This window comes from Symsagittifera roscoffensis, chromosome 1 (assembly GCF_963678635.1).
Source record: "Symsagittifera roscoffensis chromosome 1, txSymRosc1.1, whole genome shotgun sequence".
In the NCBI taxonomy this organism is placed as follows: Eukaryota; Metazoa; Xenacoelomorpha; order Acoela; family Convolutidae; genus Symsagittifera; species Symsagittifera roscoffensis.
Genome location: NC_087062.1, coordinates 36,809,423 through 36,828,896, shown reverse-complemented (window position 1 = coordinate 36,828,896; position 19,474 = coordinate 36,809,423). Strand labels below are relative to the sequence as shown.

The 19,474-nt window shown below is 33.9% G+C and overlaps 1 protein-coding gene across 4 annotated transcripts in view; it reads right to left on the bottom strand.

Moving 5' to 3' along the window:
• The window catches only part of LOC134843678 (ras-related protein Rap-2a-like), a 49,146-nt gene extending 36,402 nt beyond the window's left edge, over nt 1-12,744 (bottom strand). Inside the window, exons 1-2 of one of the 4 annotated variants that reach the window (XM_063859938.1) lie at nt 12,477-12,744; nt 11,916-12,102 (exon numbers count right to left, since the gene is read on the bottom strand). Coding sequence is in view for 1 of the 4 variants with exons in the window: in XM_063859902.1 (XP_063715972.1) it covers nt 12,477-12,479 (3 nt within the window). In the remaining 3 variants the exon portion in view is untranslated. Of the gene's footprint in view, nt 1-11,915; nt 12,442-12,476 lie in introns of those variants that run through there. The other 3 variants (XM_063859953.1, XM_063859902.1, XM_063859929.1) reach the window with 3 other exon arrangements.
• Between the last annotated feature and the right edge of the window lie 6,730 nt (nt 12,745-19,474).

Here is a 19,474-nt window from a genome sequence, read left to right as displayed (position 1 = left end):
ATAAACACCAAAACATCAGCAAATTGATTTAGTTTTTTGATTGATTCGGAAAAATTATCTTTCATCTACCGCAAGAACCTTTCCAGTCATATGAAAGGATCTCTGTGAAACTTTTGTTTCGTGGTAAAACTTTGTGTTCAGATGAACCAAAGTGTTCAAGAGATCTCTCTTTTAGAGATTTTCTTAATGACACAAAAATAATAACCCATAAGATACAATTCGAAAATAGGAAAATTCTGACAAAATAAGAGATTATAATCGATTATAATTGATTATAATTCATTTTAAGGGTTTTTAGTAAGAACTATAATCAATTATAATCGATTATAAGAGATTATAATCTCTTGGAAAATATCACGATTATAATCAATTATAAATCCCTTAAGGACCTAATTTTGGTAATTATAATCGATTATAATTGTCAAAAAATCATCATAATAATCCGTTATAATCGATTATTTACGCCTAAACTTGGATGCGGGTGTGGCTGTATTATGTCATTATGTCTAGCTTTGTTGTTTAATTGTATGTTTCAAGGTCCGGACAGCCATCCCGAGATTGACACTTGAATATGAGATTTGTGTTCACTCTGCCTGGTGCGTGTTGAAAGATTAGAGCATAGATTGTCGATTTATATTTTATCTACCGGAATTTATTTCTAGTCTTTTAACAATTCTTATTCCTAGTTAGTCTGTTAGCTTAGATATATTCAGACATATTACATGACGCAGCCAGCAGTTACGAATCACGATGAGAAAGCCGCATCTACTGGGGGTTCCCGTTTACTGGCCAAAACCAACATCTGACACACCTTGGGAAACTTGGATTGGGCAATTTTTTCATGCCATTATTCTGAGGGAGCATTGTGGCCCTAATGTCCTCCTATAACCACCAAGTGAGGTTTTTGGAGACGAAGATGATAGAATGTCAACTAGCGGCTTCAGTTTTCATGTGAAGTGGACAGGGAAAACGCTAATAAACAAGAGCAACCCACTTGTCTTAGAAAGGAGAGTACGAGGCTAGAGCGGCAGTTTTTCAAGAGGCTCTACACCTGAAAATTATTATATTGGAAATATGCGCGATGGGCACCGGTCCCCAGTCAACAAAAATGACAAGCAAAAATGAACCAATTGACCAATGAACCAACCCTCTAGCTAAAACTAAGGTTGATCACTATCGCCGAACATTGGTGGGTTAGCAAGAAATTGAAGAAATCCAATTCAGTCTGAGTGTGGGCGCTGAGGAAAAACTATCTCATGGTTCGATATGATAATTACAAACAGTCAGTATGTAGGTCAAACAAATTAGTTCTCATTTAAAGAAGTTAAACAATTGGGCATCATACACCAGTCAATTAGTTGGTAAATGATCAATCAGATCTTTCGTGATTCTTTTTTCACGTCGATTTTTTCACGCTTGCATTTCATTCTACTTTTCTCGATTAAGTTGTCAATGCGCGTAATTTAATTCAATAATTTGACTAAACTTGCAAACTTCCAATTCCTGAGTTTCATAATAATAAAGCGATTGTGCGGTTGTTATTTTAACGTTCGCATTCAAAGCAACAATGTTTTTATCGGAGTATCAGTTTGTAAGTATAAAAAGTATCTCTACCGCGATCACAAACTTTCTGTGGCTTTCTGGAATTATCAGAAAAAAAATAGTCTTTTTGGTTTTTGTTTTTCATTTTTTTGTCTGTGAAAGTTGACTCATTAGTCTTACTTCTTTATGTTTTGTTCTTAAAAAAACTTAAAATTTTAGGTTTTCTTGAATGTTCCAAGAGTTTTTTCTCTAAAGTTTTTTTTATCGGCAGTTTTCATAAGTTTATTTTTTTTTTCATATAAATCTTGTTCTTGAAATTGGACAGATTATAATTCGTGCGCTCATTAAGAAAAAAGGGGTTTAGGAAATTAGACGACAAGCAAATTAGACGATCAGAAAATAACGGAGTTTGGACAATAACTTGCGTGAAATTAAGTGAAACTTGTTTACAGACTTAAATTATCTTTTGGCTGAGTAAATACTGGTTGTCCAATTTAGACAATAATTTGCGAGCAAATTGCATGGAATTTGTTTACAGGCTTAAATTGAGTTTTGGCTGAGTAAATACTGGTTGTCCGTAAATTCCGTTTCTTTACGGTCGTCTAATTTCTTGTCGAATTTCCTAGGCCCCATAAAAAAGTAAAAGCTTATCCTGAGACAAAAGTTATGAAGCTTAAAAATGACGAAAGTGACAATTTTAAGGACGAATAAATCGCGCTAAAAATCTACAAACGCGTTGCGTAGGCAACTAATTAACCCGACTCAAAAACCACTCCAGTTTGTAGCTAGGCAAGTTAATTGGTCGGTACAAGTGTTTCAAGATGCAAAACTTTGTTAGGAAAATTTTTCAATTTCCTAATTAGTCGCTTTTGAATCGAGTTTTTGTACCATTTGGAAAAGATGACCTTGTGTGCTCAATTTTTAAGTTTTTTTTTTACCTGTGATCTTTTTTTGTCAATTTTGGGTTTGAAAAATGCCAGTTTGGCTAAATTGTGACAATTCCAAGCAAAATAATTTAAAGGATTATATTGAGTAAATAACGATTTAACTCACCCGCACTAAGTAAAAACAGGAAAAAATCGACTATATTATAATTATAATCGTAACTTCAGTAAAAATATATAATAATTATAAGCGCCAATTTTAGATGTGTAAATGATTTATAATCCATTATAATGATAACATTTTTGATGAGAATTTGATAAATTATAATTGTAATTGATTATATTTTTTTCGAAAATCTCTTATAATCTTTTATAATCTATTATATTCTATTATAAAAGATTATAATCCCGTTTCCTATCAAAATTTAAATCTTCGAGAAAAATGAAATATAATGGATTTTAATTTAGCTATTCTGCATGAAAACACAGTGAAAATATAGAAGTGAAAATCAAGCTAGAAATCAGTAAACCAGGGGCGGATATGAGATTTTCTCGACGAGCGGAGGCGGATTTTTATAAGACTTTAGGTCGACCAAATTGATTTTCCGAGGTCTCCCAAAAAAGACCCTATTTTGGCCCAATTTTGTGCGCCGCAGGCAAACTTTTGAAGAAACAGGCCCAAAAATGGCTTTTTTAGGCATTTTTTGGAAAAATTTCCCGTTTTTTTTGGCGCGCGCTTCAGCTCAAAATTTGTTTTTATTGGCGCGAAAGGCAAAAGGGTCCGTCACCAAATAAGGAAATCCCAAAACAGCACAAAGGGAGAACTCTTTGGGCAGGCAGGGGGTCGACTCCCTGGAAAAAAGCGTCCGCCCTCCCCCCAATCTGTCCTAGCAGTAAACAGTAAGAAAGTAAACAGTAAACAGTAAACAGTAAAAAAAGAAACCAACTGAAAAGCACACAAAACAAAACTAAAATAAAACGGAATGAACGATGACGTTTTTTGAATAAAAGTGGATTATAATCGATTAAAATGGATTATAATTCAATAAAATTTCAGAAATCATTTTTTCGAAAACTAGTCGATTATAATCGATTATAATGGATTTTTTGTTTCGAAAAATAGTAACATTATAACCAATTTTTAATCAATTATAATGTTTTTTTTTTTGAAATGTATGAAGACTGACAATAAAAATCCATCATAATCTATTATTTTCTCTTTTTACTGAGTGCGGGCAGTTTTGAAATGGTTACAAATTCAATTCAGGAAAACTTGGAATTTTTTTCATGTTGCTGTTGCTAGACGCTGATTACGTAGTTGTTTACTTTTCATAATTTAAAGGGGATGTTGGCGAGGGGATAATTCAAGTTCCCCATTTTTTGTTTTTTTTTGTCTACCAAAATCCGTTAACGTCTAATGCTTTTGAAAGTAATTTATCAAAAATGAACGAGTAGGTTTTAAGTTGATCATCGAAGACATTATCCGATTCAAGCAGTAATTTAGCTGCCTGATTGACAATTTGCCAGTTGAAACGAAGTTTTTAAAAATTTCCATGTACTCTAGAATAAATGCTTTCAGCATCCCGCCACGTAAAAAACTACTAAATGGCGGATTTAAATTTACCTTTACGAACAAAAGCGGTTTGCATTTAAAGGCAATTTTTTAGCAGAACACTTTCCTAGCAGAAACAGTAAAAACGGATTTTTTTCAGCAAAAAGACGCATAAATTATTCAAACTCTTAAAAAGTCAATTAGGATTGGGTCAAACGTGTATATCATGCCTTATCAACAAACCTCTATCAACCTGACAAAAACAGAGTAGTTAAAACATGAAAAATCAAAACATAACAAGACTACTCGTATCAGGACAAAGCCCTGAATGTTCCGACTGTCTTTTAAGGTTTATGGAGCAGTAATACCATAAATATCATTAACAAATTAAATGTATTAAAAAAAGAAAAAAAAGTTCTAAAATTTGACATTTTTTCTAAGAAAGTCATCTCCCTACAAGCCATATAAAGTGCAAAGGATTATGTTTCACTACTTGTAATGAATCAATTCTGGCAAATTGGTTTCTTTCAACCAATTTAGAACAATTTCTAAGACGGATAAAATCTCCGCTTACGCGTTAATACCTCGAAATATATCGCGCCTTAATTGTCCCAAATTGGCCAAATTGGCAAACTTTAAACCCCCGTAACTTTACGAAAAATAATTTCAGAAGAAAAAGTTTTTCCCATTTAAGCTCAGGACCACAATACCTTTTGAATGATATTTAAAAAACTCGTCAAAAATGGCTAGTTGAAAAGTCGAGTTTTGTCTGAAGAAAGAAACCTTCCCCGAGCACAAACATTCCGTTACTTTCGTATCGAAAGTCGGAACAAGACTGCTCGTATCAGGGTGAAGCCCTGAATGTACCGACTGCCTTTTGAGGTTTATGGAGCAGTAAAAACAAAAAAAATTGAATGTAAGAAAATAAAATAAATTTTTTCCCTAAATTTGATTTTTTATGAAAAACATCCCCATACGCTATATAAACTGTAATATGATAAGTTTCGCTCCTTGTAACAAGTCAATTATGGCAAATAAGCTTCTTTCAACCAATTTGGAACGATTTCTAAGACGGATTAAATCTCCGCTTTCGCGTTAATAGCGAAATATATCGCGCGTTAATTGTCCTAAATTGGCCAAAAAGCCAGTCTGTAAACCACGTCAAAATAGGCTAGTTAAAAAGTCAAAATTTGTCTGAAGAAAAAAAACCACCTCGAGCACAAATATTCAGTTACTTTCGTATCGAAAGTCGGAACAACAATAAATTGAAAACTGATTATGTTTGCAGGCGAATGTCATTCAACTGGTAGATGATAGGTTGATACCGCAAAAGGACGAAGAGTTTGCTGTGAGTTTTGCCCTTCAAGACTATTATATCACGGTTTCTTTTAAAAACTATCAACCGGTATCCTAGCAAATCAATCTTTTGAAATAGGTCTAGTAGAAATTGGTCTGCTGTTTAAATTAAGGGCAGCCCTGATTCCTAGCTTCAAACCTGCCGAGCGAAATCCAATATGCGGTCGGTAATAGCCAATGCAGCGTTGGAAAAGCGCTTTCTGACTCATCAGTCGTTTTGAGTCTGCTAAAAGATCAGACTGCTAAAAACATGGTACCCCATTTAAACTCCAGAACCGTTTTCTGATTTATCTATAAATAATTGTGGGTTTAACGAAAAAACATCACTCGCATAAATTTTAAATGAACATTTGCGAATCCATTTTTGGCATCGAGAGGTTTGATTTGAGTCAGATAAGATCGTTTATCAAGATAATTCCCAAAATAGCTAAAACAATCATTATCACTACCGGCAATAATTGACTACAGTTGTCTTTAAGACTTGAACAAGACTGCTCGTATCAGGGCGAAACCTTGAATGTTCCAACTGCCCTTTAAGGTCTATGGAGCAGTAATAACATGGAAAAATTAAACAAAGCATAAAGAAAAACAGTTTTTTTTAAGAAAAAAAACTTATTTTATTTTTTTTGTGTGTGAAACTCATCCCCCCACACGCCAAGTGACAGATTTCGCTCCTAGTAACGAATCAATAATGGCAAATAAGCTTCTTTCAACCAATTTGGAACGATTTCTAAGATGGATTAATTATCTGCTTACGCGTTAACAGCGCGAAGTATTTCGTGCGCTAATTGTCCCAAATTTGCCAAAATGTTAATCTTTAAAACCTCATAAATTTGCAAAAAAAATGATCACACGTGAAATATAATTTCAAATATAAGTTCAGGACAACAATACTTTTTGAATAATGTAGAAAATTTCCGTCAAAAGTGGCTAAGTAAAAAGTCAAAATTTGTCTGCACACTAAAACCACCACGAGCACAAAAACCACCCCGAGCAGAAAGTCAGAACAAAAATGTGAGAAAATATTGCTCCTTTTCACAGAGTCGTCCTCCCTGCTAGATGTTTTAAAATCATATTTTAATCTGTGTAAAGAAGCCAATCATGCATTTCCATATCAGTTTTCAGTTAAAATAGCGATTTTTGGGCGGCGTGGAGTATTTGATTTATATTATCTGGACAAAGCAAAAAAAATGAAAATTCCAAGCTCCTGTTGCTATCTGATCTAAAATTAGTCAAAAATCGGATCTTGTTAAATAATCCTCCCCCCCCCCCGCGCCTTGTTACGAATCTCCCCACTCCCCATAAAGAAAAAAGTAAACAGTTAAGCATGTACGAACTTTGTACCCTGTTAACAATCTCTCCCCCCCCCCCGTTTGCAATATGGGGGAAATTGTTAACAAGATTCCAAAAACAATTCGAAAAAACGTAGCTTCGATTTCTATTTGATTTATTTGGTGCCTAAAGTTCTACGAAGCTGGTTCATTTTAGTTTCATTAAGTCAGTCAAAATTTTCACCGAAACTACGAGGTCAATCACTGAGCATTTTACATCAGAACGAGCCCAACAAATGTATATAAACATAAATTTGTATATTATCAATTTTTGATTTACGCTAAAACAAATGATAGTCATTCATAATTTCAATAGAAAAAGAATGAAGTAGGCCAAATTATGAAGATAGAATTGCCACAATAAACTAGGATTGACTTGGCTGTTGTTTTTTTTAAAGTGGTTTCCTTATTTTCTATTCCATCTTTCACTTCGCAATATTTTTTGTTACATTTCGTGTGATTTTTCCTTTTTAATTTTTTTTGATAAATGGTGTGGCCTTGATTGCGTGGGTGATGACAGCGAGAGAGATGGGTCTGACAAAGAGGGGCTATGTATATTGGGCGAAAAGTATATTCGACAAAAATATTCGACCGGAATTGTTTGCTTGTTTTATGCTATTGCGTTTACCCCTTTTTAGATAAGTTATCTTTGGAGTCAATTTCCCACTGGTTGTTAAAAAATTTTTAAAAAAATTAATAAGAACACTTGTATCAGGGTTTTTTGAGTATCAACTCCCCACGTGCCTTATAAGTCCAAAGTGCTTTTTTTAAAATATATTGTAACGTATTAATTAAAACAACTAAAACACCTCTATTTAATTGAAGCAAATTTTGAGTCATTTTAAATGGCCACTGACGCGTTAATTATGCCAAAAATGACTACGTAAAAAATTCGAATTTTGCCCGGAGAAAAAAAACCACCCAGTGCAGAAACAATCTGCATTTTTCCGGCATGCTACTGGTTATGTCTATGAAGTTGTTGAAAGGGCAAATATTGTTTTCTAAAAAGTATCTGAAAAGCCACTATGACCAAATAAAGTTGTCCCTTGATAATATTTTCCATTCAAAAGATATGTCTAGTTGTAACTTATTTTGCCGATCCCCTTGTGTGAGGTAATTGAATTGGGATCAGCTGATGGTTAACCAAATGAAACCTCTCAAGGGCGTCTGCTGCCTATTTAAATGATGGAAGTAGTCGAATGATAGCATGCATCCGATCAAATCCGCTGTCCCACTTCCCTTCAAAGAAAATCCTAAAAGGAAAGTGGGGACATGCTTTGCATTTTCTTGCAACCATCCTGCTGCGCTGCTTGATACAGGTCAGATGGTGATGTTAAAACAAAAAAATATCAGATAGCAATAGAAGAGTTTCTGCAATAGAACTTGAATAAATAGTTTTTCTGAGCTGATTGACGGTTCACTAACAGTATGTCATTAAATAGTAAACGGGACTGCTCGTATCAGGGTAACGTCCTGACTGTTCCGTCTTCCCTTTTTACGTATCTGCAGTATTCTTCCTCAAAAATATCCATCAATTGAATAACAAATATATGATTTCAAGCATTTTTGTTCCGACTTGGACGGAAGCGAAAAAGTGACTGTTTGTGCTCGTGGTGTTTTTTTTCTCCCGACAAGTTATAAAATGTCAGTAATGCTACGAGCAGCCGTGTTCATTTTTGTTAAATATCACCGACTGACTACGTATCAGCCCGACTGCAATTAGTCTAAGGGGCGAAACGTTTGGTGGTTAAACGTGTGACGGGCGAAATGTGCCAAAAACATTGACAGGGAGGAAGTGCGTGAGTAGCCCAATGTGTGAATAACCTTTTCATCATCGCCTCCAGCACCCAGGTCTAGCTGTCGATGAAGAATTGAACGGCGATGTTCGTAAAAAACTACTTAATAAAAAAACTGATTTTAGCTAACCAGTCATAAATCCAACCCACAGGATAGTAACTCAAAAACAATTAGGTAATGTTTATTTTAAACGAGCTCACGCTTACAAAATGCAGCATACAAGCGATTTCAGCACTTAATCATAAAAGTAATGGGCACCGTCTCTAACAATGCGTCACATTTCAAAAAAACTTAATGAAATCTTATTTTAAAAAATTCGAAAATTACATTTCTTGTCAAACTCTACCATTTTAATGGGTTGCATTAGTGTGTTGAAATTAAACTAATAATATCTAAAAGTACTGCAAAAAATACTAAAACTAGTTTGAGATAAAGTAAAAATCTGTATCTGAACCAAAGCCGGATCTAGGATTTTCTCGAGAGGGGTGGGGGGGGTCTCAAAAATTTGAAGCTTGACTAAAAACTTTCTTGACTCTAGAAATTTCACGACAATTAGTGAATGTTTTTGAAGCATATCTTCAGAATTGGAAAAGCGACTGCGAAGGCTTTGTTAGAGTACTTCTCTCAACCCATTGAGCTTTCTTCGCAGTAGTGAAAACTACAGTCAAAATTGGCAGGAAAGAATACTCCACCACCCTACTTGATAATTCCCCCCAATTCTAAGATGGTGACCGGAACAAAAAGTGGAGTTTCTCATACTGTGGAAAAACTTTGGTGGTAGGTCGATAAATTGGTTTTTTAGTAACCCGAAACAGTGGACCAGATCAGTAAACCCAAAATGTAATTTTCAATTACGCAATCACACCCGGATTGAAGACGCAGGGATGGTCATCCTTGATTCAGAATTATATCATAAATCAGTGTGACAAATTTTCGTATAATGGATAAGTGACCACTGATCAGGGTCTGAAACAGCGATGATTATTGTTCCCACTTTCGTAACGAAAGTAACGGAATATTTGTGCTCGGGGTGTTTTTGTTTCAGACAAATTTCGACTTTTTAACTTGCCATTTTTACCGAATTTTTTAATATCATTCAAAATTTATCGTTGTCCTGAACTTGAATTTGAAAAGATATTTTGCTTGTGATCATTTTTTGTTAAGTTATGGGGGTTTAAAAATTGCAATTTTGGCTAATTGGGGACAATTAGCGCGCGATATATTTCGCGCTATTAACGCGTAAGCGGAGATTTAATCCGTCTCAGAAAATTTTTCAAATTGGTTCAAGGAAGCTTATTTGCCATAATTGATTTGTTGGTAGGAGCAAAATCGATCACTTTCTACTTAATATGGCATGTGGGGGATGATTTTCACAAAGTCTCAATTTTTTTGTTCCGACTTTTGATACGAAAGTAACGGAATATTTGTGCTCGGGTGGGTTTTTTCTTCAGACAAAATTCGACTTTTTAACTAGCCATTTTTGACGAGTTTTTTTAAATATCATTCCAAAGGTATTGTTGTCCTGAGCCTTAATGTGAAAATTTATTTCATCTGAAATTATTTTTTGTAATGTAACGGGGGTTTAAAGATTGCAATTTTGGCCAATTTGGGACAATTAACGCGCGATATGTTTCGAGGTATTAACGCGTAAGCGGAGATTTTATCCGTCTTAGAAATCGTTCCAAATTGGTTGAAAGAAGCTTATTTGCCATAATTGATTTGTTAAAAGGAGGAAAATTTATCCTTTGTACTTTATAAGGCGTGTGGGGGGATGATTTTCACAAAGTCTCAATTTTTTTGTTCCGACTTTCGATACGAAAGTAACGGAATATTTGTGCTCGGGTGGATTTTTTCTTCAGACAAAATTCGACTTTTTAACTAGCCATTTTTGACGAGTTTTTTTAAATATCATTCAAAAGGTATTGTTGTTCTGAGCCTTAATGTGAAAATTTATTTCATCTGAAATTATTTTTTGTAAAGTAACGGGGGTTTAAAAATTGCAATTTTGGCTAATTGGGGACAATTAGCGCGCGATATATTTCGCGCTACTAACGCGTAAGCGGAGATTTAATCCGTCTCAGAAAATTTTTCAAATTATTTCAAGGAAGCTTATTTGCCATAATTGATTTGTTGGTAGGAGCAAAATCGATCACTTTCTACTTAATATGGCATGTGGGGGATGATTTTCACAAAGTCTCAATTTTTTTGTTCCGACTTTCGATACGAAAGTAACGGAATATTTGTGCTCGGGTGGCTTTTTTCTTCAGACAAAATTCGACTTTTTAACTAGCCATTTTTGACGAGTTTTTTTAAATATCATTCAAAAGGTATTGTTGTCCTGAGCCTTAATGTGAAAATTTATTTCATCTGAAATTATTTTTTGTAATGTAACGGGGGTTTAAAGATTGCAATTTTGGCCAATTTGGGACAATTAACGCGCGATATGTTTCGAGGTATTAACGCGTAAGCGGAGATTTTATCCGTCTTAGAAATTGTTCCAAATTGGTTGAAAGAAGTTTATTTGCCATAATTGATTTGTTATAAGGAGGAAAATTTATCCTTTGTACTTTATAAGGCGTGTGGGGGGATGATTTTGATTTTAAAAATTTCAAATTGAAAAAAAAATTCATTTTTTTTATTACATTTAACTTTTCAAACCTATTACTGCTCCATAAACCTTAAAAAGCAGTCGGAACATTCAGGGCTTCGCCCTGAAACAAGCAGTCTTGTTAAATTTTAGTTTTATGTTATTACAATTAATTTTTTCATGTTATTGCTGCTCGATAGACCTTCAAAACCAATCGGCACATTCAGGGTTTTGCCTTGATACGAGCAGTCTTGTTATGTTTAATTAGCAGCACTCAATTTTGGATAAATAATGCTGACAATGTCTATTCCAAAAACTAGCGCTTTTTCAGAGATACATCAGTGCTGGATCTCACATTCATCGCTGTTTCAGAGAAGTTGCAGGGCTAATTCAAGGCAGAGATTTTAGCACTGTTTCAGAGATAATTCAGCGCTAATTCCGAAATTTATCCATGTTTTCTTCCTGATCATGGCTAAGTGGCCATTGATCAGGGCCTGAAATAGCGTTAATTGTCTCTGCGGCGACAGCCCGGGCTTTGATTGAAAACTGATATGTTGACAATATGAATATTTTTTCTCCTCAAAACCAAATAACATCAAAAAATTAAATAAAGTTTTTTATTTTTTTAAATGTTTGTTCTAGCTTAGGGAAAATTATTTCTTTAAACCCTTGCTTTTCAATTGAAGTAATTATTAAAGATTTCAGATTTCTGATCTGGTATTTTACTGAAAAAAAAGTTTTATGAATGCACCCCAAAAGTTTTGTTTCCATATACTTTACTAGTATTTTTTCTTAATGCTCAACCATTTCAAAAAAAATAATAATACGCTAAATTAGTACAGAATAGTGATAATGTATTAATTTACCTGTGTTCAATTTTCCATCAATCTTTTAGAGTGCCAGCACGAACTGAAATGTGAATGCAATTGAAGTGGGCGCGGATTTTGAGAATTAGGTTTTGAGAGGACGGAGACAGATTTAGGGACTACTTTGACGATAGGGACAAAGGATGTGCCAAATGACAAGGTAAACAGTGTGATTAAAATTGAAGAGCTGAAAAAAGACTACAGTCTATTAAGAGGGAAACAGTTATGACGTATGTAAGAAAGATGATATTTAAAAACAAACTAGCTCTTTTGAAGTTTAATTAGCGCAGTTTAGGCAATGATTGATTGTAAAAATTATGCAATACAGTTTTGCGACGGTTAAATAGATAAAAAAGCGGCCATCTTATACTTGTAGTGCACTTTTAAATTTAACCAGTGTTTGAAAATTTGCGGGAGGCGTTGATAAAGACAAAGGTTGCTATTATTTTTTTCCAGCCAATGTATTGCTTATACTTTGATTGCTTTCGGCTTAGTTGATTATCGGCTTGTATCTGCGCCCCCTCGGCAAAAATCTTCCTTTTTAATTAGACATTGGCTTACCATGTAACCTCTCGGAAGGGAAACAGGAAAAGTTAGCTGCTGCGTTGTGGATACAAATCTAATGGGCGTTATATTTTATAATTCCCGTTTGGTGCAAATTTATTTAGTTCCCAAAGCTGTTCTGAGTAGGAAAAAGGTACGTCCTGAATAATTGTTGCACGTTCAGTTTGAAAACACCAACTGAAATAGATGAAAAAACAATGAAACGAATTGCTTCTTAGGAGGAAGATCTGAACTCAATTTTTGCCGTAGCGCAGTTTAAGGTCGATACCATTCAAAAATTGATTTCATTTTAATGAAAAATGGTATTGGTTCTCCAGCCAGAAATAATAGTATTTTCGTTTTATGAGTAAATAAAATGTTCCCGTTTGATAAAAAAAAATGTACCTCAAATTGAAGAATGGGAAAAACAGACAGTTCTGACAAGCTTAGATAGATATGTTGATCAATATGATCCATTTTTGACAGTTATTGTAACTCGGTTTATAAAGCATCGGAGACTTTTGAAATAAATATTTGTTCAAGAGGTAAATATTGAAATACCATTTGATATAGACATATGCACTAAACAGTTTTTTTTCAAACATCCGGTATATTCTGCAATTTTTCGAAGGTTGAAAACGGTTGATGCCTAAAAGAGACAATTTGTGTAGAAAAGCGATCTACCAAAATTAACTGCATTTTGTCATAGATAGAGCGATATAAAAATGATGATGATGAAGTGTTAGATACATTGGAAATAATAATTATTATCAAATTATTATGATCATATTAACATTTTTTGGATTTACTATGGCTTTTTTGGCTTGCTTGCCTCATGAAAATGAAATATTACAGTTTCGAAACTTCCGTATCTGAAGTGGACCAATTTGTACTTCCAGAAGTCTGAAGTGTTCCCAGAAGTCTGATATTGGCAAAAATAATCACAGTGAAGAAACATGTTAATTGGATTGCGAAGCACCTGCAGTTAAAACAAGAATACAGTGGCTGCTGTGCAAGAAGCACAGAATGTTCCGACCATGCTCATGAAAAACTATTTGTCGTTTTTAGCGCGCGGTGTGATTACGAATGCGTAGAAATTTAGTACAACAGACAAAATTGACAACTTTTTGTCAAAAAATGGAAAACAAATAAAAAATGAAAATAAAAGAAAAAATTTAAGTTTTCTTTCATTTTTTGTACAATTTTTAGAAAACCTTAATCGAAAGTAAACTTTAAAATAACGAACGTTCCTCAAGATTGGGAGAAAACCAATTTTCAAATCAGTGTTTTTTTCTAGTTTCTCTTAAGAAGGTGACAAAATTTGAAATTTTTGCTAATGTCGTTCGAAACACGGCTTACAATGCACTAAAATGATGTATCATTCAACCCATTCCAATGATTTTTTGTAATACCTGATTTTGCGTGGAAAACAACAAAAAAAAGAAACAAAAACACCCGAAAACAAAATTTCTTCCCATTTTCAATGATCGGAACAAAAACTAAACAATAAAAACTCTCAACGGAACTTTTTTGTCATTTTTTTAGGAAATATACCTTCAAGAGCCCATTTATAGGTTTATTTAATTCTAATTTTGATGAACTTATCACATGGTAGCTTCTTAAATGTCATAATTCCCGAATGACAAAACAAAAACAATTTTTTTTCTCAAGTAAACAAATTTGCGACAGGAAATAAAAGTTCTGTTGAAAATGGCTTGTTAAAAAACGGAATTTGTCTGGAGGAAAAAAAACCCGCCCAAGCTCTTTCATTCCGTTATTTTGAAAGTCGGAACAAAAAAGTAGTGCAATTTACATTCAGCTCTAGCAAAAAAATACCAAATTGAATTTTGGGAGATGCTATTTTAGTCTATTTAGGGGGAAAGTATCTTAATTTGAGCCGAGAAGCAAACTCATTGAAATGCAAGAATAAAATTTTTGAACAAAAAAACTTTACACAAAAACTGAGAAATTTTTTTTTTAAAATTACTCTATCCAGTGATGAGTTTGTTATTATTCTTCCTCACACCGAACACCGACTCGATTATCGATCATGCACTCTAATCGATTATAGTGGGTATCTGAGATAAAAGTATTTCATTATAATTCCTTACAGATATCTTATTCAGCACACGAAATTGATCATATTTCCATTAAAATCGATTTTTTTGAAAAAGGAGCCCATTATAATGCCTTAAAATTGATTATAATATTTTACTTTTGGCACTCAAATCAATTATTTTGTCAAGATAGTTCATCATAATAGATAATTTTGAAAACAAAAATCCATTATAATCCATTATAACCGACCATATTCCGTTTTCTGTTATGATATACAAAATCTGGGAAATATTATCTCAGATATTTTTTCATTCTATGTATTTTTCATGGATTATAAACAGTTGTTAAAATTTCATAGATACTTTATTTTAACTTCATAGATCAACAAAAACAGTAGCGGATGTAAGGTTTGCCTTGGTACTGTTTGTCGAGATCAATTTTTGTCGCGCACCAAAAAGGAGCTCGCACTAAAAATCCGCAATTTATTGTCCAAATTTTTGCCCTGTTTTTAAAAAAAATCTTTAGATTCCCTTTTTGTTTTGGTGGAGTTCGGAAAAGCAATTTGGTCAACTTAGATGCGCATCTGCATAAATTGATTAGTTACTGGCAAGCCTGCTCTGTCCAGCATTACGCTTCTCATATCTATGCTTGAACCATAGTGACTTGTGACAAAATGTGTCACCGTATTCATGTGTACGTATATTGCAGATCAATCTACAGTGCTGATTTAAATTATCCGGACAAAACGCCTTAAACTAAAAATTTAAAACGCGTTTTTCTCAAATTGAGTTGACGTTAGATAAAAATGACGAGGACAGAAATTGTTTAGATTTTCAGCAGACTTAATATGATGCAATTTGTTTTGCAAAATTCGGACGAAAAAGTTTACCCTAGAATCTATCATTGTGGCTTTTTTAGTCAATCATAAATTGTGCCGAAACTACCAGGTCAAAACTGACATAATTATTTTGAAGAAAGCCTCTTAACTAGCGTAACAAATTCTATGAAGGGCGTGCTCTTCAAAAAATTGCCCAATTTTAAAATTTTTTATGAATAAAAAATGGCCTTTTGTATATTTAAAACGACTATTTTGTCTATTAAGCAAAATTCAAGCAACTTAAGCAATAATTTGGAGAATATTTATTCTTAAAATTTGTTAGGCTACGTAAAAGGCTTTTTTTGATATAGTTATGTCAGTATTTGACCTGGTAATTTTGGGGTAATTTTTAAACGACTAAAAAGCCAAAATTGGTTAATTTTTAGAATAAAATTTTTTGCCTGAAATTCGCAAAACAAATTACACTATATTAAATCTGCTAAAAGTCTAAGCATTTTGTTTTCATCATTTTCTACTTAAAATCAACCAATTTGAGAAAAACGGGTTGTAAATTTTTAGCTTAATGCATTTTGTCCGGAAAATTTACATCAGCACTGTATGCATCGCTCACCAAATGTTCCAACTTTGCTTTGCTTCTTTTTCAGACTAATTCAAAATTTTGGTGATTTTGAGGAAATATCTTTTCCCTGAAGCCATGCGTTCCTTCTCAAACTCAAATCCTGGTTGGTTTTGGAGAGGTGGGCGGACTTCCGAAAAAAACGCCCTCCAAATTAGTGTTCGAAGCTCTCTCAAAACCGTTTTAAGATCCATTTTCGACACAATTTAAACTGCCCAATTATTGAAAAAAAAACGACTTTTAGGCGTTTTGTTAAATTTTGAACAATGTTTCTCCCCTTCAGAATTATTTAGAGTCTTTAAGCCATTTGGGACATCTTCATTATTTTTCACTTATGGAATTTTTTCAAAAGTAAGAGGCAACTGGAAATTTTCGAATTTTCATGCCATTTAGGAATTAAGCTTTTGAGACACTTTTCTAACATTTAGTATTTTTTGATCAAAAAATTTTTAAAAAAAATAATTTTATATAGGCCGATTTGAACATACAGGTTCAAGCTTTTACCGTAGAATTTCATTCAAACTGATACTTTATTTCAATTACTTGATGACAGTGACAAATTAATTTTGTGCAGTGTAATTTTTTTTCACTCATGGCGTTGTTTAACTTTTTTTTTGTCCTCGAAAACAAGTTATTGCGCTTAAGATATTTTTTTGTTAAACACAAGGAATATTGGTAGTTCTTATTAGTATACATAACATCGAACAATATCTTTTTCGTACCTAACTAACGGCTTTCTATAACAAACTGCTCTTTAGCAAAAAATATTGTGAAGAGGCAAAGTAATTCCGCAATTAGATTCGGTATTTTTTCTTATTTTCATGAGTTTTCTTGACAAGTCAGTGGCTTTTTCATAATTTTTGAGCCTGTAAATAATGTTTAGGAATACTAAAAACTTAAACATTGTTGGCGGGGTTTCTCATGTCTATAAATTATGCATTTCAAAATATGGCTAATCTAACTATCTGATGTCCCTCTTAAGTGGTGCATTTTTGTTATAATGAACTAAACTTGCCAAATTTTTTCGAAAAAAAAACTTTTCAATGATGACTATTTAGCGTTTTGTGGTGCTTGTAATGTTTGATGCAAAATTTATCACATTGTACTTAAAAAGGCTTGTGGGGGGATGTGTTCACAAAAAAAAATCTCATATTTAAAAAAATAATTATTTTATTTTATTCTATTTAAATTTTTCATGTTCTTGCTGCTCCATAGACCTTAAAAGGCAGTCGGAACATTCAAGGCATCGCCCTGATACGAGCAGTCTTGTTCTTTATTTAGTTTCAAAATTATAGAAATTTATTGAAATAACCATTCATTTTCAGATACAGCAAAACTCCCAACTATTTGCAAGTTTGTACAATGCAGCTTTTTTGACTTCAAATTTCGACACCACAGAACACGTTCTTTAATTTATCTGCCCAATGCGACCATTTTAGTTCACATTGCATTTCTTAGTTCTCAATTGGTGATATCAAGAATTGTTTAATCTTCTAATAAAAACTTGGACAAAGGTTGAATTGAAATCGCCGAAATAAATCTTTCTGATGCAGCTCCATAAGTTTATGTTATACAATGAGAAACTCTTAAACCTGAGTAGATTTAAACGTGTTCGAAGGTGTTTAAATCTACTCAGGTTCAAGAGGTTCTCTCCTTACAAAGCCAAACGGTGCACTGGATAGGCGTACAATTTTGTGTCTGGTATGTTCCTGGATTCCAGAGAAAAGTCTTTAAACATGTTAAAATTTTGTCAGAACAATCAAAGGAAATGAAAGATCGAAAGAAGAAAAAATGGGGCGTCCTTGTTGCGGAATAAGTTCCCAAAATGCACAGTTTGGACCCAAAAAACTGAAACATTACCCGATGAAACTGCTTTCAATTGCTTTCAATTGTTTTCGGTCGCGCCAATTGCCGTTAAACTTACTGCTGTCGCGTTGTTTGCGGTTAACTTTCATTCGGTCGCGCTGGTCGCGGTCAACTTTCTGTCGGTGTTGGTTAACTTTCCTTCAGTCACGCCGGCGCGGATACAATACTTTAGTCCAGAAAGTCTTGAAAAACCAAATTTTGGTCGCGGCGGTCTGAAAATATCCAATTTTGGTCGCGGTTGTCTAGAACTACCAAATTTTGGTCGCGACCAGGGCCTCTCAAAAATTAATTGCACTCTAAATAATTGCAAGCAATTGTCAATTTTATAGGCGAAATGTATTGATTGCTAACAGAGAACACTGCAAATAATTGGTTGCGGGAGAGAACTTATTGGAGAGTAATTTTTGGCGCGGGAATATGGAAAAATTTTGACCTGCTGCTGTGATTTGGATGCTGCTGCATATTCGCTTCGCTTTCTATTTGCTTTTTCTATTCTCTATTTGCAGTTCTCTATTCTCAGCAAATTGGGTGACAACCAGAAACGTACTTGCTTGAAACTTTTTACCCTTTTCCACAGTGTCAGTTAAAAATGGTTATGTTTTCCTAAAGATAAATACAGTTAATTCAAAGCTCTTCGGCCACTTATAGTCGAAGCATAAAGAAGCTCTCCGAGATAAACAAGATGGTTTTAACCAGTTTTTTTCTTGGCAACAAAAGTGCTTAATGCCACTAAAAAGGGAAGAAAATTCACGATTGTTTAAATTGGGTACTTCTTGGTCTCAAACCGTTCTCATTTGTGGAGGAAGAAAAAACCAGAAAGTTTCAAAGCATGGCCTTATTTGTATCAATAATTCGAAAAAACACATGGAAATTGCTATGAAAGATGTCAAGTAGTAATTATGGGAAAAGTTGCCCTAACAATTCTGCATTATTTTTGATGGCTGGACTAAAAGTTCAACACACTTTGTGGGAGTTTTTGCATCTTTCGCGTCGCAAAACAAAAAAGTTATGAAATTGTGAAGTTGGCTATTTTGCCCTAAGTTGTGAGACCAGTTCTGCTGCAAGAAACCACTACGAATTTCCCGTCTGGGTTTTGGCCATTTACAACAAAAAATCAGCAACGTAGTTTAATTTTTTGGAAATAATGCAGAGATGAACAAGGCTTTTGCTAACCTTGCAAATAAGCCATTAGTTGGTTGTGCGTCTCACAGGTTTAACCTAGCAGTAGGAGATTTTTTGAAACCCTTCAAAGAAGTAATGGATAAAATTAACACATTGATGGGGACGTTGTAGAATACAAAGCTGTCAGGTGAACTTCGGGTGTTCACGGATTTGAAATTTGTGCAACGAAATAAACAAGATGGTCGAGTACTCACGACAAGATAGTTCGTTCCGAGAAGCTTCATCCAATCTTTTTCAACGCAGCATTTGCGAGGAAGCTGCAGCTAATCAATTTGATTCCTAATGCTTCCGAGAATGTACAAATGTCGGATCTAAAAAAATTTCAAGTCTTTGAAATCAGTCACGAAAGCTCTCCAACGGTAGGGTATCGACATGGGGGAAGTTCGTGAATTACTCGATGGAGCTATTTTGAAATACCTGGATATAAACTTGGCAAAACATCCCAGAGCCGATGCG